The sequence below is a fragment of the Notechis scutatus genome, chromosome 13, assembly GCF_049901735.1.
Source record: "Notechis scutatus isolate UNSWTSFEM ecotype Mainland chromosome 13, rNotScu1.2, whole genome shotgun sequence".
In the NCBI taxonomy this organism is placed as follows: domain Eukaryota; kingdom Metazoa; phylum Chordata; class Lepidosauria; order Squamata; family Elapidae; genus Notechis; species Notechis scutatus.
In genome coordinates, this window is record NC_142021.1 from 5,609,294 (window position 1) to 5,636,599 (window position 27,306).

Here is a 27,306-nt window from a genome sequence, read left to right on the forward strand (position 1 = left end):
AATGCCTCACTGACGAACAATTGGATTCCCTTGTGGTCGTTAAGTCAAGGACTACCTGTAATATATATACCCATTTGCCCCCAAAAGCTGACTTACCGTGGGCAGAGATAGCACCCCCTTCTGACTTGGAATAAAGGGTCCTGTTAGTGTTTGGGGGGCTGATCTCAGTCCAGGAAGCTAGAAGTAAAACACAGCCTGCACACATACAGCCAGCACTACAATTGCATCAGAACTGAGGTCCTTTTACTGGAGGCCAGAAGGTTGGTCTTCAAGGTGGGAATCCATGTGGCTGGTCCAGATGGGTCTGGACTTCATGGATCCGTGGCAGCTGCCCCATCAGACACGTGGCCCTCCCACCCACCTCCAAAGCCTCCCAACCACCCGGTTGCAGCTACTTCGCCGCCGTCAGTAGCAGAGCGCCATGGGTTCCAGCGTGAGGAAGCGAACGTGCATCTTGGTCTCTATGTCGATGCCTTCCCATATCTGGCATTGAAAGAGGGGGGAAGAACCCAGAGTTAGTAGAGGAGAAGACAATCTCCGATCCTGCAATCATTTTAAATTGTGCTTCAAAAAAGGAGCAAACGTTGCAATCCAAAGGTTATGCATGGACTTCCCTATCTCCGCTTGGTCCTGTTTGAGGCACCCAAAGTCTTCTGTTGTGAACCTTTTGCCCATATCCTTTAAGGAGGGATCTTCTCCGCTTTCCTTTCGTCAATTTACTTAATCCTACCCACCCCTTGTAAAGTTTGTAGGCAGAGAAACTCTACCCGTATAGCAGTTTTTGCAAGATAGCTAACAGAGGACTTCCAACCCTAATCCACCACCTCTACCCTACACTGATTATTTGGGAGACTTTGTGTTGGGGGGAAAAAAAACCCATTACTGGAGATTATTTCTGTGAATTTGGAAATGACTATTTTTTGAAAACAAATTGCAAGGGGTTTGCTTGGCAGAGCTGAGTAGAGATACGTCCCTGAAGGGCAGGAGGCCAGCCTCCTCTTTCCGTCTAAGCCGATAAAAATGCAAAAAAAAAAAAGATTGAGTCACCTTCAGGAAATCATCAAATGTGATCCCTTCGTAGACTTGGTCCGGCTCCTAAGATTAGGAAGGAAAAAAGATTCATTTCAGGAAGGGAGAATAAAAAGGAAATAATCAGAAGTCGTCGAAAAGGAAATACACCCTCTTTAACATTCAGGAAATTCTAAAGATGAAATCTGAATTCAAACAAGGGATATCTTTATTAGGTCTGACCCTAAGGGATATAAGATATAAGAATCACATTGGGGTAGGAAAACTATAGGATTTGAACACTAAAAATGAAAGAATATACAGCAATGGAAATACTGACTAAATACTGTATATGTACAGCAGAAGTCTAACCAAATTCACACAGGCGGTTTCATTATGTGCAACACATCACACAGTAAGGCAAGCTAAAATGTGGTTTATGATGAAAAAGAAACTCTATAATAATTAAAATGATGCAAACAGAAATGTCCAAAGTATAAAAATATTTAACAATCAGTTGAACGTTTGGAGGAAAAGGGGAGGGGTATAGAAATAGAATGCCCTTCTTATAATAATTTTGAAATCTTTTTTTTTTTTCTTTTTCTTCTAAATCCTTCCAGTAATGTATAGGCATCTTTTTCTGTGCTTTATCTTTTTATTTATTTATTATTTATTAATTCAAATTGTGTGGCTCCTATCTCAAGAAGTGACTTTGTGAACAAAATTAAAAATTGCAACAATTTTGTTTGCAGCTTTTACTTAACCAATAAAAAAGGTTTTTTTAAAAGCCAAACATCCAATAGATTTCTTTTTTTTTAAAGGTTACATTTTAAAGTTTTTAAGAAGAGATTGGATAACCATTTTGTCTGAAGTGGTGTAGGGTTTCCTGCCTAAGCAGGGGGTTGGACTAGAAGACCTCCAAGGTCCCTTCCAACTCTGTTATTCTATTCTATTCTATTTCTATTTCTATTCTACTCTACTGTATTCTACTCCACTCTACTCTACATCTGTTTCAACCAGAAATAATATTGTGGTTGAGGCCTTCATGTTGTTAGAACTGCAATGAAAATAATGCTTTATTTAAATATATTGTTCCTTTTAGGGCTGAAGGAATCCACGTACAATGACTTGACTTTTTAAGATTTAATATTTTCAGATGTTTAGATCCTTTGGAAATGTTTTTCTCGCAAGTGGGAATTGAAATCTGCACAACTGAAATACATTTATAGCTGAGCGACTTACTGTATTGTTCAGCACTGGAAAGACAAACATATGGTCGCAAGGCTTCTGTGGTTTGCACAATTGATTAATATAGACTAGCTATGAAAGTCTGTAATGAATCATCACTTCCGTTTATTGATGGAGACATTCTGTAAATATATATATATCCTGCATGTTTTCATTTCTCTTTTTAGCTTCTCCTCTTAGAACTAGGTGCTTTTTTTTTTTTTGGTATTTATTTAAATAAAAAAGGGATACAAGAGCATTGTGTGTGTGTGTGTGTTTTACACAACCCTCCAGGGAGCTTGGAAAAAAGTCACAAGGGCAGTTGTGCTCATCCTATCAACACCTGTCTATTTTTACATGGGTTGCATGAAGGATCACATTGTTATCTTATATTAACGAAGCTGCTAACATTCCTGCAAAAAAGTTTTTCATACCATTCGGCCTGTACATTTATATCAAGATGACACGACACAAGGAAAGAGACAAGGAAGGAGGGAGAAGGAAAACTGAACACACACGATAACAACTATGTCTCTTAAATCATTCAGCCAGTGAGAGACCACACAACTGGTATTTTTAATAGTGTTGGTGTATGGTGACTACCACATTCATTTCACTTTTAGCAGCAGTTACGTTACAAAAAGCATATTTTCAATTTATGATACGTGTAATACCCCACTCCATTCCATGGGTTACAAGCAAAAAAAAAAAAAAAAAGATTTTGGGGGGAGAGTGAGAAAGAGGAAAAAGAAGAGGCATAGAGAGATGAATAGGAAAATGGATAAACAGATGAAATATAGATGAGATAAAGAGAGATAAAATGTGGAGATATAGACAAAAGAGAGATACAGACAGATGAAAGACAGAAGAGGTAGATAAAGGATAGATAGATCGATTGATAGATGTGGATGGATCGATGGATAGATGGGTAGGTAGGTAGATGTGCATGATGGATGGATGTGCATGATGAATGGATGGATGGATGCAGAGAGAGATGATAGAGATAGATATGGATGGATGGATAGATGATTGAATGATAGATAGATAGATAGATGATAGATAGATAGATAGATAGATAGATAGATAGATAGATAGATAGATAGATAGATAGATAGATGGATGGATGTATTAATGATTGATAGATAGATAGATAGATAGATAGATAGATAGATAGATAGATAGATAGATAGATAGATAGATAGATAGATAGATAGATGTGGATGGATGGATGGATAGATGATTGAAAGAAAGATAGCTAGATGATAGATAGATAGATAGAAGTGGATGGATGGATGGATAGATGATTGAATTATAGATAGATGATAGATAGATAGATAGATAGATAGATAGATAGATAGATAGATAGATAGATAGATAGATAGATAGATAGATAGATAGATAGATAGATAGATAGATAGATGATGGATGGATAGATAGATAGATAGATAGATAGATGTGGATGGATGGATGGATAGATAGATACATAGATGTGGATGGATGGATGGATGGATGGATGGATACATAGATGTGGATGGATGGATAGGTAGGTAGGTAGATGTGCATGATGGATGGATGGATAGATAGATAGATAGATAGATGATAGATAGATAGATAGATAGATAATAGATAGATAGATAGATAGATTGATTGATTGATTATTATAGGAAGGAAGGTCGATAGATAGAGAATGAATACAAAGAACAAAATAGTAGCAGAGGCAGAAAACCTGTCCGGATGTTGCTAAACTACAACTCCCAGCAGCCTCAGGCCAGAGTAAGGGATGCTGGGGACTGTGGTCCAACAACATCTGGAAATCTATTTTCAGCATGATGACTAGTTTTCTTCTAGCATGCCCTTGATAAAGATGAGCAAACAATAAAAGTTGATATGCGGATCAAGATGAATCACCCTAGAAGGCACCAAAGTTCCCTCCATCCAGACCAGACCAGACCAGACCAAGCTCTTCATCATTTCTCATCCCTCAGTTTGCCAATATTACTTGGGGAATGTGACATGCTCCATGGAGTTGCTTGTAAAATTGGCCTGTGCTGTGACAGGCCTGGGCACAGCTACCCAACCCTTCTGATGGTGGCATTGAAAGCCAGAGTGGAAGGACACACATCTGAGAAAGTCCTCAACGCATCCTCAGAGTCAACCCAAGGACCCGGTCCTTACGAGCAAGGAATCCATGGCTTGCAAACAACATCCTTTGTGTAGCTGCGCAAGGCCTTTCTGTGAAGGTGTGGCATCCTAGAACACCTCCATCCATGGAGGGCAACACAATCCATTTAAAATACCAACCATTTGAAAGAGAAACGGCACAGACAAACATAAGTTTGACCTTGGAGAAGATAGTCAGAGATCATTAGCAAAACATGAGGTCAGCGCAAGAAAACAAGACCACATGAGAATGACATTTAACTTTGCTACCCTTGGCATAAAAGGAAGGAAGGGAAAATATTAGGCTTTCACGATGCTGTAAGAGCTTATCTCAGTAAACTAGACTTCCAGCATTCTTCTGGTGTTGGTTTTTTTGACCTGACCTACATCCAAGGGCTGAGGAATTTGAAGGCGACTTCAAACAACAGCCAAATTAGTATTTAAAAAAAGCAGTGCCCTAACCAGAACCAACATTCCATTGGTCCCAGCCCTGTTAATCTCTCCAAAGTCAAAAAAAAAAATGTCTAATTTTTCCCCAAGGCATTTGGGCAGGATAGATAGACGTTCTTATTTTGGGTGACCTATCTTGGATTTGAACTTCTGCTTTGCTTTATCTTGGCTATTATGTTAATTCTGTGTTGGCTGCCCCGGGGTCAAGTTGGATAAATAAATGGGAGAATATAAATCAATATTTTTGGATGAATGAATGACTTGACCAAAGGCAGAGCATCTTTTTGGGGAAAGAACTCTCCATGTTTGATGGCCAAGCTGCAGCCCCTTCTTTTCTGGAGGAACATTCCCCAACCTACCATTTGTCCCACGCAGATGCTAGCGGCCTCCATCATGGCTCCGTCTGCTATGGATCTCGCGGATTCCTTATCCAGGTGGGGGTTTCCTGAGAGCATCTGTTGTACCACCTGGCCAGGAGAAACAAGTAAAACCGGTTGGAGGAGGAGGAGGAGCAACAGGTCACCGAAAGAGCAAAAGGCTGAGTGGAAGGCCAAACTGATACTTTACATTCCTGTATTCCTGTAAGGTGATCTTGCCATCACTGTCTCCATCATACATGTGGAAGAGGACTGGAAGAGACAAAGAGAAAAAAATAAGCCTGGATCGCAAGATAAACATCCATCATTAACTGCTGAATCCGTTGAGGTGCAACAGTTAAAACCCAACCTGGGTTGAGACCCATAATGCAAGTTTTGGTCCATCTTGGTAGAATCCAAGTTCTACCAAATACATCTTGGTGGTAGAATCGAAGCTGGAGAAGCTTCTTGGATGAGAAGCGAAACGTCTTCAAAGAAAAATGAGAAAGTCCAGTTGCCTCTTGAAAAAAGCACATTTGGGACAACTGAGGACATAGATAAACCTCCAAGTGGCCTCAACGACCCTCTAAAAGGATGCAAATGACCAGCTGTCTGCAAGGAGTATAAATCCTTCCATTCCCCCACCATCCAGTCAGAGGTGAAGAAGCTTCTCGGATGAGAAGTGAAAAGTCTTCAAAGAAAAACCAGAAAGTCCAGTTGCTTCTTGAAAAAAAAAAAGCACCTTTGGGACAACTACGACTTGGATGACTGAGGATCTTCAGAAACATTCTGGTAGAATGTTATCGTCCCGCAAGGTTACGACCAGGATGCACACGATTGCCAACATGTCTTCTCCATAACACGTTTTCTCCATTGCAAGATTGATAACACAATTCTACAATCTCTACAACTCTGAAGGTGGGGGGGTAGGTAAGGGAGGGCGAGATTTTAGGCAGAAATATTCATGATCAGCTGGCGTTGGCCGCAACTGAGATTCCAGATTCAGTAGCAAACATCTGTTAGCGCCTTTTCAGATTAACACATTTTATGGGGGGGGGGGGAGAAACGTGCATTTAAATCTGCAGTTCAGAAAAGCTAATGCCTTTTAATAAAAACCCGTTAGTCTGCTAATTAAACCCTCCAGTTGTTTTTTTGGATACTGGGGACTAACACAGCTTTCTCCCAAATGCAGTGGGTTGTGTGTGTCAGTGCTAACTTTTTTTGGAGGGGGGAAATGACGGAAATGTCCCTTTTAGCTGACTGGATTGGACCAATTTTTGGCAGGATCGAAGGACTACCAAGAGCAACTGCTGTGGCGGATGCTTGAAAATGAACGCATGTCAGCTTGGACATCAATTACCAAAGATGGGATTGTTGTGGGAGACCTACTATTTTGTTTTATCTGTTTTTCAACGTTTGATGGATTGATTGCCGCTTTAAAAATCATTGATTGATTTTTGGCATTACCAAAAATCACTCAAATCACTTGGGAACCCTAAGAAAAGACAGCCTCTTACTAAGGGACTGAAAAATATATATATATTAATTAGAAGACGACGGCATAAACAAGCTAGGTTCAAAAGGATGCGCTAAAGCCACGTCTGGGCTGGGTTCACATTAACCCCGATTGCAGACACACTTATGCCGGGTTCAAAAAGAGGCTCCTCTATTTACATTTCAACTTCTGCTTCCTGAAGCGCTCCTGTTGCTCCTCATCCATGTTCAGCTCGATGGGGCGGAAGTTGGACATGATGGTCAGAAAATCCTCGAAGTTGATTTCGTCCACAAAACCTTCCGAGGCTGCCCGCAGATTCCTGCAAGCGGAGAAGAGATTCAGGGCCGGCTTTGCTGGCTGCGCATCGCTTTCTCCCGACCCCAAGCGAGCTCGTAAAACTTGAACTGCAGAGGGCTTATTCTAAGGGGAATCCTCAACTTACGACCACCCTGGAGGCCAAAATTTACGCTGCTGAGACCCTTGTTAAGCGAGTTTGCACCCCATTTTACATCGGTTGTTAAGTGAATCGCTGCCATTGTTAAGGGAGTAACACGGCCGTTGTGAGTGAATACATTTCCCCCCGTTGAATCTGAAGGTTGCCATCCCACAATTCTGGGACACCGCAGCCGTCATAAATACGGAACAGTTGCCAAGCCTGGGAATTTGGGTGCTTGACAATTGACTCGCGTTTATGACGGTTGAAGCATCCCAGGGAGCCCCTTTTGTGACCTTCAGACGAGCAAAGCCAGCGGGGGGGGGATTCATTTAACAACCATGTGACTAACATCCTAACTGCATTGATTCTGTTATGGTTCGCCAGCAGCAGGTGTGGACGGCTGAAGTCTTGGAGAGCGAGGACTCATTCGAGGGGCCGGCATGTGAGGCAGGGATGGGGCCAGGACCATCAGGGAGTGGAGTTCTGCCTACGGATTTTGTGGAGGCTGGCAGCAGTGATGAAGAGGTTCCTGAGGAGCCTGTGCCCAGTGCGCATGCGCGCAGGGCTGCTCGAAGGAAAGAGCAGCTGCAGCAGCACGGGCGACTCGGGAGAAAGGCTGCAAGGTGATGGCCCCTCTCTTAAGGGATAAAAGCCAGCTGAGAAACCGGAGTTCTTTGCAGGAAGCAAAGAAGTTTTTGCACTCAAGCCTTGTGGATGTTTGGAATATCTTGGTTGGTGTTTGGAGACTCTTTGTGTTTGAAATATTTCTTAGTAACTTTATCTAGTGTTCTTGGCAGCCTTGCACCACCTTGGCAAGGCTCGTTCTTATCAGAGACAATTAGCTTGAAACAGCCTTTTAACCGGGAAGAACAGAATTTGTAAAGAATCATTAAAAGGTTTTGCTGTTACCTCTGTTTCGTGTTTGTTTCCTTGGAACCAGGTTTGGGTCAGAACAGATTTGCTTTAACAACTGGGGCAAAAAAAAAAAGGTCGTAACATGAGGCAATTAACAATTGTCTTGCTTAGCCGCAGAAATTTCAGGCTCAATGGTGGTCGTAAGTCGAGGACTAGAGAGGTAGGTGCCACTGGCTTACCTCTTACCCTTTCTTTTACGCTTATTCTGCTTTTCTGTTTGGGGAGTTTTTTTTTGTCTAGTATCTTTCCCATATTTCCAGGGAATAAAATCAACGAAAGAACAAGCGATCGCATTCAGACCATACATTCAGCTCAGCTAGTTTCCCCCCCACTTTCTTTAGCACATCAAGCAAGGCACACAAACACACACCCTTAACCTAGCTTGTGACTCACTCCATGGCTCAATCATTGGATTAAGCCAGTAATCAGATTAAAGGTGCTAGACAAACTTAATCACAGGAAGGTGGCTTAGAAATGTGAACGCAACAGGCGGGAAATGTAATAGTCGCTGAGCAATGCCACAGCGAGTTACAGGTCGTCCTTGTTTAGTGGCTGCCTCATTTGGTGGTCCCTTGCAGTTACAGCCATGATCAAAAGCCCTTAGACTTATAGACCGCTTCCCAGCGCTTCCCGCCCTGTCTAAGCGGTTTGCAGAGTCAGCCTCTTGACCCTTCCTTTTATCCATCTCGGAAGGATGGAAGGCTGAGCCAACCTTGAGCCGGTCAGGGTCAAACAAACTCCTGGCAATGAGCAATGAGTTAGCCTGCAACGCTGCATTGTAATCACTGTGCACCATGGATGGATGAAAGAAAGGGGAGGAAGAATGGGTGGACTATGGATGGATAGAAGGAAGAAAGGAAGATAGGAAGGAAAGAAGGAAGGAAGTTGGGAAGGAAGGAAGGAGGAGGGAAGGAAGGAAGATAGGAAGGAAGGAAGGAAGGAAGATGGAAGGGAAGAAGGAAGATAGGAAGGAAAGAAGGAAGGAAGATAGGAAGGAAGATAGGAAGGAAGGAAGATAGGAAAGAAGGAAAGTAGGGAGGGAGGGAGGGAAGAAGGAAGATAGGAAGGAAGGAAGGAAGATAGGAAGGGAAGGAGGAGGGAGAAAGGAAGGTAGGAAGGAAGGAAAGAAGGAAGGAAGGTAGGGAGGAAGGGAAGAAGGAAGGAAGGAAGGAAGATAGGAAGGAAGGAAGGAAGATAGGAAGGAAGGGAGGGAGGGAGGAAGGGAAGAAGGAAGATAGGAAGGAAGGAAGGAAGATAGGAAGGAAGGAAGATAGGAAGGGAAGGAGGGAGGGAGAAAGGAAGGAAAGAAGGAAGGAAGGAAGGTAGGGAGGAAGGGAAGAAGGAAGATAGGAAGGAAGGAAGATAGGAAGGGAGGGAGAAAGGAAGATAGGAAGGAAGGAAGGAAGATAGGAGGGAAGGAAGGTAGGGAGGAAGGGAAGAAGGAAGATAGGAAGGAAGGAAGGAAGATAGGAAGGAAAGAAGGAAGGAAGGAAGGAAGATAGGAAGGAAGATAGGAAGGAAGGAAGATAGGGAGGGAAGGAGGGAGGGAGAAAGGAAGGAAGGAAGGAAGGAAAGGAGGAAGGAAGGAAGGGAAGGAGGAAGGGAGAAAGGAAGGAAGGAAGGAAGGAAGGAAGGAAGGAAGGAAGGAAGGAAGGAAGGAAGGGGAATAGCAACAGCAATAATCCTTAAACTTTTATACTGCTTTCACAGCCCTCTCTAAGCAGTTTACAGAGTCAGCCTTTTACCCCCAACAATCTGGGTCCTCATTTTAGCGACCTTGGGAGGATGGAAGCCTGAGAGTCAACCTTGAGCTGCTCAGAATCGAACTCCTGGAGGTGGGCAGAATTAGCCCAGAGTGCTGCATTCTAACCACTGTGCCACCATTTATGACTTTTGCAGGTCAGTAAAGCGAAGCAAAGCAGAACTAGGATCAAAAAACACAGTTGTGGTCTGACTTAGTGCTCCCGTTGCCGGTCCCATCACGGTCAACCAATCAAGGACTACCTGAACTGGATGTGGCTGCTCCTTCACTGGAGGTTTTCAAGAAGAAACTGGACAGCCATTTGACTGGGATGGTTTAGGGTCACCTCCTTGAGCAGTGGGGTAGACTAGAAGATCTCTAAGATCCTTTCCAGCCCTTTGATTCTATGAATCTTGACTAGTCTGGCTATCCTGGCTATGTTTAGAGGTCCATTTTTCTGATTTGTAAAAAATAAATAAAACCCCTATAAATGGGTGAAGAGTGAGTTCCCCCTCCTGCTTACCTCTTGTCAAAAAAGGCTTGGACAATTTTTGACCGAATTGGGTTGAATTCCAAGTCAGGAACACGATCAAAGTTCTCCTTGCTGGAAAACAGAGAGGAAGAAAGTTGGTTAAGAAAAAAAAAAGGGCTGGAAAAATAAAAGTAAAGACTAACAATGTAATTATTATGTATATATGAGTATTTGCGATGCTGTAGCGTTGTGAAGAATGTACATGTGTTATAAACTGTTGAAAAATATTTAATAAAAATTATTGCCAAAAAAAAGAGAGAGTGAAATGAAGATTCTAGCTTCCTCCCAATACCGCCTCAAACCACAAGTTGGGTGACGTATTAATTTAATAAAAAAAATAAACTTCCTGCTTTTAAGTACCCAGGATTCAGCACTTTAAAAAATAGGTAGGTAGGTAGGTAGGTAAGTAGAAAGAAAGAAAGAAAGAAGGAAAGAAGGAAAGAAGGAAAGAAAGAGAGAGAAAAGAAAGAAAGAAGGAAAGATATGGAAGAAAGAAAGAAAAAGATATGGATGGATGGATGGATGGAAACAGGAAGAGAAAGAGAGAGATATGGAGGGTTTGGGTGGGTGGGTAGGTAGATAGATGATAGATAGATAGATATGATAGATAGATAGATAGATAGATAGATAGATAGATAGATAGATAGATAGATAGATAGATAGATAGACAGACAGATAGATAGACAGACAGACAGACAGACAGACAGACAGATAGATATAGATGGAGACAGGGAGATATATATATATATATGGATGGATGGAGACAGGGAGAGATAGAGATAGATATGGATGGATGGATAGGATTGATTAATTGATTGATTATAGGATGGAAGGTCAATAGATAATAAATACAAAGAACAAAATGTTTTCTGCAGAGGCAGAAAACCTGTCCAGATGTTGCTAAACTACAATTCCCAGCAGCCTTATTATGGCTGAAGCCATCAACTCCCAGAATCCCCTAGCCAGCCATGAATTCTGGGAGTTGAAGTCCATACGTGTTAAAGTACCTGAAACTGAGAAACTACAATCCTACAATTCAGTTAAACTAGGATTAAATCATATCAGGCATTTTACAATTCAGCCTAGTAAACCCACCCATAATTCCAGCTGCTTGTGCTATCTGGTCCACTTTAAGGTTCATCCAATGCCATGCTGGCCCCACATCATGTCAGGGGAACATGTGTCTTTTATTAAAGACATTAATAATTAATGGATTAAGTGTTTTGGCTCAACCAGCCACTATATCCTAATTCTAGGCAACCATTTTGTTTCTAACTTTAGTGCCAGTGCAAGCAGTAGAGATTGATTTCTTGTGGTGGCCATGAATTCTCAGCCCTACCCTATTCTTAAGTTATTGGGAGGTGGGGTCAGTTCTGCACCCCGCCCCAAATTATTTCTGGTTTGTTTTGACCTCCGAGGGACAAAGTGTCAGACGATTGGGAGTGTGTTTGTGTGTTTGTGTTGCCAGGGGTGAAATCTTACGCTTAGCTTCACTGCTAACAGAACACTTTGCCAATATCCACAAAATGGGATTCTTTCTTTGTTTTTGTTTTTTCCCAGTTTTAGTTTATTCCTCCTTGGCAAAAAAAGAAAAAAGAAAAAGAGTTTATGGTTCTTCCTTGAGGCCTGAAAATTCTGGGAAAAAATGACATTTTGCTGTCTCTCTCTCCCCTCCCATCCCGGCAAGTTTAATCTGTAGCTACCAAGCTTCAAATTTTGGACCTGGACAACCTAGAACTACGCCACCTACGGTCTGATCTAAGCTTAGTACACAAAATTGTCTGCTACAACGTCCTACCTATCAATTACTTCTTCAGCTTCAACCGCAGTAACACACGGGCAAATAATAGGTACAAACTCAATGTAAACCGCTCCAAACTCAATTGTAGAAAATACGACTTGAGCAACAGAGTGGTCAATGCCTGGAACTCCCTATCTGACTCTGTTGTTACATCCTCAACCCCCCACAAAACGTTAACCTTAGACTATCTACTGTAACCTTACCCCATTCCTAAGAGGTCTGTAAGGGGGCGTGCATAAATGCACCAGCGTGCCTACCGTCCCTATCCTACTGTTCCCATTTATTCATACTCATTTATTATGTATATACTTATACCTGTTCACACTTATATGTTTATATGTTATGTTCATACTTGTTTTCTCATACATGCTTGACAAATTAAATAGAATTCTTGATTGGCCAAGTGTGATTGGACACACAAGGAATTTATCTTGGTGCATATGCTCTCAATGTACATAAAAGAAAAGATACATTTGTCAAGAATTTTAAGGTACAACAATTTATAATACATAGGGTACAATAAGAGTAGAGTAGAGTAGAGTAGAGTAGAGTAGAGTAGAGTAGAGTAGAGTAGAATTCTTTATTGGCCAAGTGTGATTGGGCACACAAGGAAATTGTCTTGGTGCAAATGCTCTCAGTGTATATAAAGGAAAAGCTACATTTGTCAAGAATTTTAAGGTACAACAATTTATAATACATAGGGTACAATAATAGTAGAGTAGAGTAGAGTAGAGTAGAGTAGAGTAGAGTAGAGTAGAGTAGAATTCTTTATTGGCCAAGTGTGATTGGGCACACAAGGAATTGTCTTGGTGCAAATGCTCTCAGTGTATATAAAGGAAAAGCTACATTTGTCAAGAATTTTAAGGTACAACAATTTATAATACATAGGGTACAATAATAGTAGAGTAGAGTAGAGTAGAGTAGAGTAGAGTAGAGTAGAGTAGAGTAGAATTCTTTATTGGCCAAGTGTGATTGGGCACACAAGGAAATTGTCTTGGTGCAAATGCTCTCAGTGTACATAAAAGAAAGATACCTTCCTCAAGAGTCATAAATAAATAAAATAAATATTTCCCTGCCAGAAGTCCCCCTGTTCCTCACACCACCACCACCAGCCCCCAGGGCACGTGGTGCCAGCCTGCATTTTGCACGTCCTGTAGAAAGGTCAGCCCTGGGGTTTCCGCACAGCAGAAGCTGCCCTAATGAAGCAGGCAGAGGAAGGAAGGAACCACCAGGAGAGAGAAGGCAGAACTGTCAAAGCTGGGAGGGAGCCGTGTTTTCCCTGACTGCTCCATTTTCTGGGAGCAGCTGGAGGCAGAATAACAGAGTTGGAAGGGACCTTGGAGGTCTTCTAGTCCAGCCCTCTTGCTCAGGCAGAAACCCTAGACCATTTCAAACAAACGGCTGCCCGGTGTCTTCTTGAAAACCTCCAGCATCCACAGCTTCACGAGGCAAGCCATTCATTGTTCGGTCGGGAAAGCTCTCCTTAGTTCCAGGGTTGCTTCTATCCTGGATTAGTTTCCATCCGTTGCTTCTTCTCCTGGTGTTTTGGAAAATAGGTTGACCTCCCTCCTCTTCTTTGGGGCAGCCCCTCAAATATTGGAAGACTGCTATCACATCACTCCTAATCCTTCTGTTCATTATTCTCGACCTGTCCAATTCCTGCCATTGTTCTCTTTTGAACCCAAGTGCAAAAGAGAATGCTTGCAAGATACAGTTGCACATTTGAAATGTATTATGCAAGTATACAAACATAGACACACCCACGTACACCCACACACACAGGGGGTATGCATGGATATTAAGTTTAAATTGTGCAGATATGTCTTCCAGGAGAGGAAGAAAGAGAGAGAGAGGGAGGGAGAGGGAAGGAGGGAGATTTTACAGCCTTCTTTTGCTGCAGTTAGAAACCACCTTGGTCATTAAGTGAAGCACAGTGTTGTTAAGCAAATCTGGCTACCCCATTGATTTTGCTTGTGGGGAAGCTGGCTAGGAAAGTCACACAAATGGGATGCTGCAATTGTCATAAATAGCCAAGCACCCAAGGCGTAAGTCAAGGACTATCCCTCTATCTATCTATCATCTCCATCTATCCATCTATCACCTATATCTATCGTTATCTAATTTATCCATCTACATCTATCTATCATCGCTATTCATCCATCCAACTACAGTCTCTATCTATATCTCCCTTCTCATTCAATGAGTCCTCCGTCTCTCTTTTTTCCTGTCTCTCTCTTTCTCTCTTTTTCTCTTTCATTCTCTCTCTCTCTCTCTCTTTCTCTCTCTTTCTCTTTCATTCTCTCTCTCTCTCTCTCTCTCTCTCTCTCTTTCTCTTTCTCTCTCTCTGTCTCTTTCTCTCTCTCTCTTTCTCTCTGTCTGTGTACTCTTTCAACATATTTTATAACATTTTTTCTCTTTTTGATTGCTATTTTGTAAAGGGAACTGAAACTCTGTATATTGACATTCTGTAATTTATTCTCATCCATTTAGTACAATGGACTCGGCATCCTTCTACTGGGAAAAACTCCTTTTTCTAACATCGTTGGTGAATTTCTCCCAAGGAAGCTGGATGTTCTTGGCGTTCTTGGTCTCAGAGACAGTAAAGTGACCGAGATGAGAAAAAGACGCCATTCAAAGCCTGAATCAGCGGAAGCTCCACATGCTTCTTAATTCAATATTCTGTTCACTTCACTAGATATTGCAACTGATTAGATCAGGCATTTACCATTTAACGATTATCTCACCCTTGGATTTTTACAGCTCAGCTACCCTGAAACAATACATTTTTTTCCACATCTGCAGCTCACCCCAGATCCCTCAGAATAATGCCCTGGAACATAGAACATGGAATAACAAGAGATAGAAGGGATCTTGAAGGTCTTCTAGTCCAACCCCTTATACTATTCTGGACAAACAGCTGTCCAATCTCTTCTCGAAAGCCTCCGGTGATGGAGTACCCGCAACTTATGGAGGCAAAGAGTTCCACTGGTTAATTGTTCTAGTTTGAGTAGAGCAGGGGGGCTCCAAATTTGGCCACTTTTAAAGACTTGTGGACTTCAACTCCCAGCACTCTTCAGCTAGTCATGCTGGCTGGGCAATTCTGGGAGTTGAAGTCCACCAGTCTTAAAAGCAGCCAAGTTTGGAGATTCCTGGGGTAGAGCTTCTATAAGAGAGTTGTAAATAATGATACTCCTCAATTTACAACCATTTGCTGTTCGAAGTCATTATCACCCTAAAACAAAGGGACAGGATCATTTTTCACATTTACGACCATTTCCCAGTGGTGGGATTCAAATTTTTTTTGCTACTGGTTCTGTGGGTGTGGCAGGGTGGGCATGGCAGGGGAAGGATACTGCAAAACCCCCATTCCCTCCCTACCCCACTAACCTGCTTTCCAGCTCCGTTCTCCTGCGCAGGACAACAAAGAAAACCCAGCCAATCAGCTGGGACTCAGTGGGAGGCGGGGAATAGATGGGGGCGGGGCCAGTCAGAGGTGGCATTGGCCGGTTCTCCGAACGACTCAAAATTTCTGCAACCGGTTCTCCAGAACCGGTCTGAATCGGCTGAATGCCACCTCTGCCGTTGCCACATCCCTATGGTGACATGATCCAAATTCGGACGCTTGGGCAACTGACTCACATTTCATGCGGAATTAAGGAGAAACTTAACAGTGACGACAATTAACCAGTGGAACTACTTATCACTGGTATAGTAGGGTGTCCTGCTTGGCAGGGGGTTTGACTAGAAGATCTTCGAGGTCCCTTCCAAGTCTGTTATTCTGTATCCTGTGTAGGGTTAGAGGAGGAGGATGCTAACCATGGTTTAAAAGTAGGCAGAGGGATTTACCGGATGGTTGGCTGGTCTCCGCTCAGCTGCTTAAATCGCCTGTGCAGATTCTCAATTTGATCCGTAGTGACTACCGAGAGAAGACAAACAAGATTGTGGGTTTTTTAAAGCAGTTTGGCAAAAACACATCAGGAACTTTTCAGAATTCTCCTCCACAAACTGCAGCTGAAGAGAGAATGTTCAGCCGGTGAAATTTGTTTGTTAATACCTAGTTCATGTTCTTGGATTTCTTTAAAACGATTTCTCTATTTCTGGCTTTTCCAAGAATTTGCTTTTATAAATACTGGCCTTTTAAATGTTCTTGTCACAATTTCCATATTATTGCAGTACTGTATACACTTTAAGACTGAAATGCACATTCCTATATACAATCTCTCCTCGGTTCGCTGAGCACTCGAGGCAAATACATAAAATTCAGATGGAAGAGGAAAAAAAAAATATCGATGAAATGGTTTTCAAACCCTTTCTCCCCCACCCAGGGAAGGTTGTGATGCATGCTCAAAAGTGGGGAAAGTTTGAGTTTTCCTACAATGGAAGAACGTTTAGTAAAGTTGACGGTACTTGTATAGATGGCTAAACTGATTTCCTTGAATAGACAATATCTACATTTATAGCTGGCTAGAAACTCCGGATAGCCTTTTTTTTTTTTGGCACTTATGACTTGTGGTTTTGATGATTAGAAAATGTTAGATAATAAGAGAAAACCCAGAGGCACTGTGATATAAAAAGGCAGTCAGGCGAAGATATTTCTTTATACCCATGTTTCCCCAAAAATAAGACCCTGTCTTATTTTTTTTTGGCTACCAAAAAAGGCACCAGGTCTTATTTTCGGGGGAAGTCATCCACTGACTAACCTCACTTGTGTGCATCGTCCCCGGCCTCCTTTTCGCGGTCAGAGGCCTTCAGGAACTTCTTCTGTGGCCAACAAGGCTTTTATAAAGGCCTCTGCAGCCTTCAGGATCGATGCAGAACTTTGTTACCAGCTCCAGAGGCCTTCAGGAAAGCCTTGTCCAGCCTTGCTGGCTGCAGAAGAAATGGGCCGGCAAGGCAGGTGTCGGGGTGTGCGAGGCCTGGCTACAACTGTCCAAAGGTAAGTAGTTAGGGTAGCTCCAACCCCCCCCATCTCCACCCTAGCTTAATTTTTACCCATGCACTCTGGAGTGGTTGGGGTCTAAATTGGGGCTTATTTTGGGGGTAGGGCTTATATTGGGCACATGTGTAAAAAATCAAGCTAGGACTTACTTTCGGGGTAGGTTGTATTTTCAGGGAAACAGGGTAGCTAATGACTGAAGGAGGGAAGGTCCCGCCAATCTACATCAAAGTCACCTAATCTACCATTCAGACGTGACTTTATTCCCTTTCACAATCCCAGCTGTGACGGGGGAGGCACCCCACGGAGAGACGTTTTTGAAAATGGCTGGGGACAGCGAAGCAACGAAGGACTAGTTATAATTGGAAGAAAGGTCACCAGGAAATTCCTGGGGAAGTTGGGGAGGAAAAAACACCACCTGGGTGGAAGAAATGTTGTGCACGACAAAACTCCAGGAATGCCTTCCTGTTGTCAGAGGGCATCAATTTGGAGAGAAAGACCTTTCTCCCGGAAAAGCTGTGCTGTGCCAAAAACCTGATTGCAATTCCTCTCCTTGCAAAAAAATATAACTCTTCTGTTACCAATAGAAGAGGATATTTGCAGCTCAGGGTAGACATGAGGGGTCCTTGGGGCTTTGCGGAGCAGACGTTTCATTCACCAACTAGGTAACACCATCAGTGCTAGAAGGGAGTTGCAGAGAAAGAGAGGAGGAGGAAGACTGCGGGGGTATTTAGAGTTCTCTGAGCTTGCTTGTTTTCTTGCAGACGTTTCAGGACCCAACTAGGTAACATCATCAGTCCCAGAAGGGAGTGGGGTCTGCAGGAAAGAGGAGGAGGGGGAAAGGAGGAGGGGGAGGAGGAAAAGGAAAGGAGGAAGAGGAGGAGGAACAACGATTGTAGGGTCCTTGGTGCTCTCTGAGCTTGGTTGTTTTCTTGCAGACGTTTCATTACCCAACTAGGCAACATCATCAGTGCACAACCAACCAAGCCCAAAGGGCATCAAGGACCCCTCATTTCAAACCTTGAGTATGAATATTTGTCTTTATTGAAATTATATGAACCTGGAGACCCCAGTGGGATTTGTTCTCTTGTTTATATCCAGTGGAAAACATCACTGGAGGCTTTTAAGAAGAAACAGTGGCTAGAATGGCTATATGCACAATACTGGAAGAAGCAAAGCAAAACAGAGATAATAAGGAAAATTATGGCCTGTGCAAAATCCAACAGGTTAGCCCTAGAATTAAAAAATAAGAGGGAATCTGAGTACTATGAAACGTGGAATAAATTCTATCAGTGGTTGCATAGAAGAAGGCAAGGTTGGAACATAAGTAGCTATGATGATTAGAATAATTAGTAAACGATGTATCGAACAAGAGGATTGTAAATGGTGAAGTAAAATTTATATATGTATAACAATTATAATGCCAGAACAGCTGCACCCTGTTTATTCTTATAATTAAAATAAGAAATGAAGAGAAGGAGAAGGAGAAGGAGAAGGAGAAGGAGAAGGAGGAGGAGGAGGAGGAGGAGGAGGAGGAGGAGGAGGAGGAGGAGGAGGAGGAGGAGGAGGAGGAGGAGGAGGAGGAGGAGGAGGAGGAGGAAGAAGAAAGAAGAAGAAGAAGAAGAAGAAGAAGAAGAAGAAGAAGAAGAAGAAGAAGAAGAAGAAGAAGAAGAAGAAGAAGAAGAAGAAGAAGAAGAAGAAGAAGAAGAAGAAGAAGAAGAAGGAAGAAACTGTCCAGAATGGTATATGGATTCTCCTGCTTGAGCAGCGGGTGGGACTAGAAGACCTCCGAGATCCCTTTTGATATTATTATCCTACGTTCTACAAGTATTTTTGGCTAACGAAGGATCGACTTTAGGAAGCACTATGCTAGAATCATATCCCTACCGACTCCCTTTCCTACATCTGAACAGAAGCAAAAATTTGCAGGGAAATACGAAGGTTTTGTGTTTGTAAACAGAGAGCTGAAGTTTCTTCTGGCAATCAAGAGAGGGAAATAAGCTTCCTTCCTCCTCTCTTGAGGATGGCCGGGGTGGGGGGAGGTTGCAATTAGGATGCAGGGAGGGATCCCACATTTGAAAGAATATTCTTCCATTAGCAGCCAACTTGGAATGTGAGAATAAGCCACCAGCTGCAATTACAAACAGGGTACCTTTCCTGCAAAATAGGGTCATAACATTCACTTATGAAATGAATATTTCTCTATCCAAAGCTGTAGCCTGGGTTTGTGAATCTTTCATTCTTGTTTTAAGTCTGCTGCATTGCCCTCTCTACTATTAATAGGTGAATATTCATCCTAGTGATACTTTTTCAGTCTTTCACTATAACTTGTCCTATTAAGAGTTATGTTTTTCTTTTTAAATCATCCCATATTCTCATCGCTAACCTATAAAGGCAGGTCATGGCTCAAGAGAATGGTTGGTACAAAGTCAATTCTAACAGTTTAGTAGCTCCGGGGAACTTTAAATCTGAATATTTAGAGAATATTCATCAAACGGCCTTTCTGTCTTTTGCGGTTTTAGGGTAGGTTTATATTCTTTATTTACAACAATGTTATCAATTTATAATCTGCTTCTATGAAAGGCTCATGTTTCAAATGATATTTTAAAAATAACATATGGTTATCATTCTGTTTTATCCAGGCCAGGCTGTTTGTAAAATCAATAGCATAAATAAATAGGTGTCGTGAGAAAAAGGCAGGATTAATAAATGAGCAGCAAATTATTTGTAATTCCAGACCAAAGGTATTTGCATTTCCTAAACCCTTAAATCATTATTATTATTACTGCATTTTCCTCTGGTCTGGAATAAAGATACGTTGCACTAAAATTGGCACTGGCTGATGATAACTGTTTGAAAATACAAATTATCTAAAACCGCAGGCTTTTTGAATGATGCCTGTTCATCATAAATATTGACATGTCTTTTTTGTTGCCAAGAATCTTTATGAAGTTCCTGTTATCCATCGAATGACAGCTCAGCTCTAGAGTAATTGCAGGGTAAATTATCTGCATAAACTTGCCTGAACATCCAGTTTGTTTACTGGAGAAGTGAGAGAGGGATATTTTTCCTTAAAATTTTCTCTTTGACAGGTACAAATGGCCCTTATTCACTGAAGACCAATTTTATTTCAAGCAGCTTTTATTTATACTGTATTTGCACTGGGGACTTATTTGCACTTCAGTTTTAACTGCTGACACTAGAGATAATTGTAAAAAAAAATGCTTTTTGGGAAAAAAAGCCTTCATTTTATGGTTATTCATATGCTTTTTATGTTGCTCAGAGGTATTGGTAAGATATGCTCAAGAATAGCCAAGTCATGTAACGTTTAATTTGATTATTTTTATTCTAGAGCATATCTCGCCGATATCCCTGAGCAACATAAAAGCATGTGAATAACCATAAAACTAAGCCCACATTTCATGTTTTGTGTAATGTTTAATTTAGAGTAAGACATTACCTGATTAACTATTTGTATTTGTACTTAGGAAGTCTGATCTATCTATCTATCTATTTTTCATTCACCTCTACTTTTAAATGTTCTTGATTTTTTTAATTTCTGAATTTTTGTATTTTATTTTTATTTGGAAACTTAGCACAGTATTTTTTTCCAAACAAAAAACAAAATCTTCAAAAGAGCAGCACACACAATATCCATAAAAGCAAAGCAAATGCAGCTTTGATGCCACACACACACACACACACACACACGTGTGTGTGTGTGTGTGTGTGTGTGTGTGTGTGTGTGTGTGTCTTCACTGTTGATTTGGAACCTGCTTTTTCGGATGTTTGTAAAACACCCCCCCAAAAAGAATTTTATTTTTTCACAGTTGTCTTTCTGCTATAGTTATGGTTCTTTTTAATGTTGTCTTCCATAACATACACACACACAGGGGGGGCTGAGAGAGATGCATAGTAATTCTAGATGGTGTAAACATATTGCAAACCTCTTTGAGTACAGCAATCAGAAAGTGTTCCATAAACACAAAATGGGGTTTATTTACTAGATTTATATCCTGTCTTTCTACCCATTGGTTACAGTTAGACAAACTAAACCCAAATGACCGGCATCATTTTCTCTCTTCTCATTTCATAATGGATGTTTTTCCCAGTTACTTTCGCCCATTCCATTTTATTCCCTCTTTTAATTAGCCCGCGTTTCAACAATGCAACCTTTTAGCAGCCTTGCCCAATTGCAGGCAATAAAAGTTTTTGGCTCCTCTTAGATGCCAAACAGTTTTGTAACAGGGGCATAAATTATTCCATCTTTATACACCTCTTCTGTTCCAGTTTAGGGGAGGCCGTGACTCTCCAGCTACTGCTGGACTCCAGCGCCCATCAGCCACCGTGAGCTCAGCCAAAGGGCCCCAAGGAAAACAATTTCAGTCTGTTTGGAAAAAGAGGGTGGATTGGACATTTGGATGGAAGATGTTATGGCAGCCTGGAGTGTTGTGTACAGTTGCTTTATTCCCCAGAAACTATCCTCTCTTGTTTTGTTGTTTTGTTGTAATCTAATCCAAAATCTCATCTCTGCCCAGGAAAACAGAAGCAGGAAGAGAGCCTGGAATGCAATAACCATCTTTAGAAGATGGCTTGCCTTGCTAGATGTGGGAAGAGTGGCTTTGTCTGTCTGCTGGAACAAGTGGTTGAAGTGCTGGGCTACAAAGTGGGAGGTCATGAGTTCAAGTCCTACCGTAGCCATGAAAGCCAGCTGGCTGACTCTGGGCCAATCACCAGGAGACGGTGAGTTCTAGTCCCGTCTTAGTCATGAAAACCAGGTGGGTGACTTTGGCTCAGTCCTTCCCTCTCAGCCCACCTCACAGGGTTGTTGTGGGGAAAACAGAAACTACCAGCTCAAACCAGTTACATCTCAATAAGAGGTTTTCTGCCTTTTTTTAAAAGGAAAAACTAAAGTGAAGGAAAAAGAATTGGTCGTATTTTCCTCCTTCACAGAAGAACAGGGTTGGAAGGGACCCTTGGAGTTTTCTAGTCCAACTGCTCAAGTCAGAGACTCTATATACCATTTCTGGATTGTGCAGTTTCTTCTTGAAAACCTCCAGTGATGGAGCACCCACAACTTCTGGAGGCAAGTTGTTCCGCTGATTTAATTGTTCTAACTGTCAGGAAATTTCTCCTTAATTCTAGGTTGGATCTCTCTTTGATAAGCATCCATTTTGTTACTTTTTGTCTTGTTCTTGGGAGAAGTTGCACAGGTGAGTTCTGCTTGTTCGGGTACATCTTAGCGACATAATTCTTATTTCTTGACCTATCCACAAGGGACTATGGACAGCTTGCAAGATTCAAACACAAACGACCCACCACATCAGGGCAAAGAGCTGGCGCGAATATCCTTTTGTTTTGTCTTATCGCTTGATAGATTCCCTGGCTTTCAGTGTTACTTAATTCACAAAAAAAAACTTTTTTCCAGGAGATTTTTACAGCTTGGAAACACCGCTGGGCAGCCAGCCTGTCTATTGAACCAAAGAGGTGACTCAAAAAAAACCCCAACCTATTTTAGCAAAACAACAACAACAACCCCCTCTTGACTGCTTCCTGGCATAATAAACCCGCTCCAAAATTTCTCCCCAAATAAAAACCCAGAAGAAGGGTTTCAAAAGCGCTTCGAGATTAAGAGCCAACTCTGGAGAAAAACTTCACTCATTCTTTTTTTAGCCTTGTTGTGCGCAGGGCAAAGTCACTGGATTGTGAGAGGAGTGGCTACATAAATCTGACAAATAAACAAACAAATAAACAATGAAATAAAAATACAGAAACTAAAGCATTCCACTTGCCAGTTTTACCTAGGGCGCTAAGGGTGGAAAATTTAATAGAAACGAGAGCTGCCTTTTTAAAAGGGAAGCGTTCGATACATTAGACTGGACATCAATCTTTTCCTCCTTGGCGAAAGTCTGTCTGCAAGACATTGCCGCCCAATTTTACTGGTGATGAAGGAGGCAGCCAAATTAAATACATTTCTGAGCCTTTTCAACCTGGGCTGTTGAGAATCTCTGGTGTCTCTTACTTACAGCACAACTCCTCCTCCTCTTCAGCTTTTTATTTCTTAAATCCAGGAAGGCAGGACAGACTTAATCTCCCAGCCTTGTTTCCATTCCGTAAACTGATTTGTGTGCTGCTGCAGAATGGTGCAAGGTAGACTATTCCCATGCATGGTGCCTGCCAGCCCCCAGCCCATTGCACCCTTCTCCTTAAAGTTTCTCAGTCTCCCCTCTCCTCGGCTCCCCCATGCCAAGGGTGGGCTGTTGCACCGCCATTTTAATCTTTCCCTTCCTTCTTGGCTTGTCCTGTTTTTCCCAAGGACTTTTATTTTTATTCTGGCTGTACAATCTTCTGCAAACTCCAGGGTTTCCCTGAAAACCTTCCCATCTCTCTCTCTCATTCTTTTTCTCTCTTTCTCTCCCCCTCTCTCCTCCATGCGCTCTCCCATTCTCTCTCATTTCCTCTCTCTCTCATTCTTTCTCTCTCTCCCATTCTCTCTCTCTCATTCTCTCTCTCTCTCTCTCTCATTCTTTCTCTTTCTCTCATTCTTTCTCTCTCTCCCATTCTCTCTCCCATTCTCTCTCTCTCTCATTCTTTCTTTCTCCCATTCTCTCTCTCTCATTCTCCCTCTCCCTCTCTCATTCTCTCTCTTTCTCTCATTCTCTCTCTCTCTCCCGTTCTCTCCTTCTCTCTCTCATTCTCAGGGCACACTTCTCCCAAACTCCCGAGGATTCCCCACCCCACCCTCAGCGAGGGAGTTTCCCAAGCGCAAAGCAGAAGCAGCTTGCAAAGGCCGCCGCGACACCAAGGCTCGTGGGCAGGAATTGCTTAACAAGCACGAAGGTTCCCCCCATCCACCCCACCCCACCCCCGGTAACAAACTTCCCCAAACTGGCAGGGCGCTGTCGGAAGCCTTCGCGGCGGCGAGAAAGCGAGCGCAAAGTTGCTCCAGACGCCTGGCCCGTTCCGCGACCCCCGACCCAGTCCCGGGTGCCCTTGAGGGTGCCGTTCCCGCCCAGCAAGAGGTGGGTGGGCGGTGCAGGATGAGGAGGGCATCAGCCTCGTCCTCCTCCTCCTCCTTCTCCTCCTCTTCCTCCTGGGGAAGGGGCTGGAGATGCCACCCCCGGCCCCTCGGGGGACGTCAAGAGTCCAAAACCCACGAAGGGAAAATCCCTTCCTTGTACTCACAGCCGGTCTTGTGGGCGAGTTCGCGGGTCTCCTCGGGGATCGAGTGGGAAGAGCCCATGCCTGGGTGAGGGTTGGGGGGTCCCGGCTGGATCAGGGCAGGGGGAGGGCGGCGGGAGAGGCGGCGGGGCGAGCGTGGGAGACGGGGAAGGGGCGCATGGGCCCCGGAGTGTTGGAGCGGAGCGCCCACTTGGCTGCGGCGGTGGAGTTTTAAGTCTGGGGGGAAGCATGAAGGCGAAGGAGAATATCCAGAAAGAGAGGAGGAGGAGGAGGAGGAGGAAGGAAAGAAGAAGGCTTCCCCAGGGTCCCAACGCCCGCCTCCCCGTGGCTGAGACACACCAAAGCGCAGGAGCTGCGCTGATTTGTCTAAACAGCCTTGCTATCCTGGGGGAATGCGCCTTTCCCCCCACTGGTCCCCGCTGTCCCTGGGGGTGAGAGGCAGCGCGTAGCAACCAGAAAACATTTCCATCGCTTGCAAATGTGATAAGAGGGGAAGTAAAAGATGTTATTTATTTGGAGGGGGGGGGAGACATTTTAAAGTCAGCAAAGGAGGGAGAGGAGGGTCTGGCTCAAAGCCTCGAACACCCCCCCCGCCCCCTCCAGAAGTGGGAACTTTGATCCATTAGCTCACCGAGGACTGGATGTTCTTCTCCGATCTCTTTTGCTTGCTAACAAATCATGATTAATTCATATTGGGAGCTGGAGGCTGCCCAGGGTTGGCCCAGCCACCCAGGGAAGGAATTATCTTGGGTTGCCACTGGGGCATGGAAAGGAGAATCTGAATGCAACAAGAGTTTGGGCCCTTTTTTTGTCGTGTAATGTGTGTGATCTCGGCTGAGATCAGACAAATTGAACAGGCTCCTGTGTGCGGCAAGGGGTTCAATTCTGGCAACTTGTTAAGACTTGTGGATTTCAGCTCCCCGAATTCCCCAACCAGCATGTCTGCCTGGGGAATTCTGGGAGGTGAAAGTCTGCCCGTCTTAAAGGGGCCAAGGTTAGACATTCCTGCTGTAAGATAGCGTTTTCTCAACCTTGGCCATTTTTAAGATGGGTGGGCTTCATCTCCCAGAATTCCCTAGCCCAAGGGTCTTCAAACATGGCAGCTTGAAGACTTGTGGACTTCAACTCCCAGAATTCCTGAGCTAACATGACTGGAGGAGGAATTCTGGGAGTTGAAGTCCCCAAGTCTTAAACGCTATCAAGTTTGAAGACCCCCTGGAATAGATAGATAGAGAAAGAGAGGTAGGATAGAGAGAAAGAGAGATAGATAGAATAGATAGATAGAATAGATAGATAGAATAGATAAAGAGGTAGAAGAGAGAGAATGGAATGGAATGGAATGGAATGGAATAGAATAGAATAGAATAGAATAGAATAGAATAGAATAGAATAGAATAGAATAGAATAGAATAGAATAGGAATAGGCAGGCAGATAGACAGACAGACAGCAGATCAAGGGTCTTCAAATTTGGCAGCTTTAAGACTTGTGGACTTCAACTCCCAGAATTCCTGAGCTAACATGACTGGAGGAGGAACTCTGGGAGTTGAAGTCCACAAGTCTTCAAGCTGCCCTGTTTGAAGATCCTAGCCAGTCATGACAGAAACACTACTCCATGAAGCTGCAAGCCCATGGAACCGCACTCCACAAGATTTTGGTGAGGTTTGCATCCCAGTTTGCAAAAGGAGATAAGCCACAATTGTGACAAAGCGGCAACTCATCATCTTGGCTAGAAAAGTGTGTCTCAAGAGCAGACGAGACTTTGATAGTGATATATTCCTATTGGCCATAATGTAACAAGAAAGCCATGAGTGGATGGTTTGGGTGGTTCAGGGAGCACATCTTTCCCATGGGGTAACATCAGAAGAACATTGGGATGTGACCTCCTTTTAGGAGCCAGGAGGTCACATCTCCAGACCAGGGCTTCAGAAATAGACCCAGCCGATCAGTGGTGGGCGTGGCTTGGTGGGCGTGGTGTTCTGTGGGTGTGGCTTGGTGTCTTGGTGCGCATGGTGGGGGAAGGATATACTGCAAAATCCCCCTTCCCTCCACATCCCACTGACCTGCTTTCCAGCTCTGTTCTCCTGTGCAGGGCAACCAAAGAAGACCCAGCCGATCAGCTGGGACTCAATGGGAGGCAGAGAAGAGATGGGGTTGGCGGGGCCAGTCAGAGGTGGGATTGGCCGGTTCTCCCAACCACTCAAATTTTCCACTACCAGTTCTGGAGAACCAGTCCGAACCGGCTGAATACCCACCTCTGTACAGCAGGCTCTCCTGCCTTCCACTGTGTCCTAAAGTTGGGAGAATTAGGAGCTGGCAAACTATATTGAGGCTTTCTAGACAAACAGGCAGTTGTGGCCAAGGGAAAAAAAAAACCACTTCATTTCTTACTTGCAAAGATAAGCAATTGTGTCGACCAGGAGCTGCTTTTTCATTCAATTTTGTAAATTGCTTTGCCACGGGGTGCCGTTACGGAGAGAAACAAGGCGGAACGTCTGGAGAAAATGGCATTTGTTTGGCACCAGGTTAAGCCAGCCGGTGCAGTGAACCTCATCCCTGGTCTTCATGTGCTCTTCAAAAAGGAGAGAAAGACAGTGGAAAGGGAAAAGGGTTTTTGTCAAAGAAAACCATCTAGTTTCTTCAAAGTTGGATCATGCGGCCTACGGGGTTGCCTCCTCCCAAGGAAGAGAGGCCCAGAACGGAGCTGGGAGGGTATCCTGTGATCCCAAATAAAGAATGATTGATCAGTAGGAAAATGGGGAATTTTCCTGCAGACCTCTTTTGGCATTTTCCCAGGGTCTCTGGTCCGTGGGATTTAAAATTATGAGTTTGGTGGTCCCTGAGGTCCCAAAGGTTGGTGACCCCTAGTATAGAGTCTCCTGCTTGAGCACAGGGTTGGACTAGAAGACCTCCAAGGTCCCTTCCAATTCTGTTATTCTATTAGGGAGAAAAACCAGACTATTTTTTCCCTCCCTTCTCTGTTTTGTTTTGTTTTTGAAACAAAATCCTCTTATTGAGATATGTTGGCAGCTCACCCTAGCAAACCCTTTAAACATCTCCCAGAGACAC

The 27,306-nt window shown here is 43.3% G+C and overlaps 1 protein-coding gene across 1 annotated transcript; it reads right to left on the reverse strand.

Moving 5' to 3' along the window:
• Positions 1–221: 221 nt before the first annotated feature.
• On the reverse strand, positions 222–24,490 carry TESC (tescalcin). The gene is made up of 8 exons (XM_026684363.2): positions 24,243–24,490; positions 15,968–16,037; positions 10,312–10,392; positions 6,876–7,015; positions 5,413–5,474; positions 5,205–5,312; positions 1,048–1,095; positions 222–483 (listed from the first exon to the last, which is right to left on the reverse strand). The coding sequence occupies exons 1-8, from the start codon at positions 24,298–24,300 to the stop codon at positions 406–408; spliced, it is 645 nt and encodes a 214-aa protein (XP_026540148.1). The 5' UTR covers positions 24,301–24,490; the 3' UTR covers positions 222–405.
• Between the last annotated feature and the right edge of the window lie 2,816 nt (positions 24,491–27,306).

Bases quoted from the DNA above. Each gene is read 5' to 3' on its own strand.
- TESC (XM_026684363.2), bottom strand. From the start codon at position 24,300: ATGGGCTCTTCCCACTCGATCCCCGAGGAGACCCGCGAACTCGCCCAC. The intron at 7,016-10,311 runs GTAAGCAGGAGG...CTCCGCTTGCAG, and splicing joins CAAGCCTTTTTTGACAAGAG to GAATCTGCGGGCAGCCTCGG. The intron at 5,475-6,875 runs GTAAATAGAGGA...TGTCTCTTCCAG, and splicing joins CAGGAAGCAGAAGTTGAAAT to TCCTCTTCCACATGTATGAT.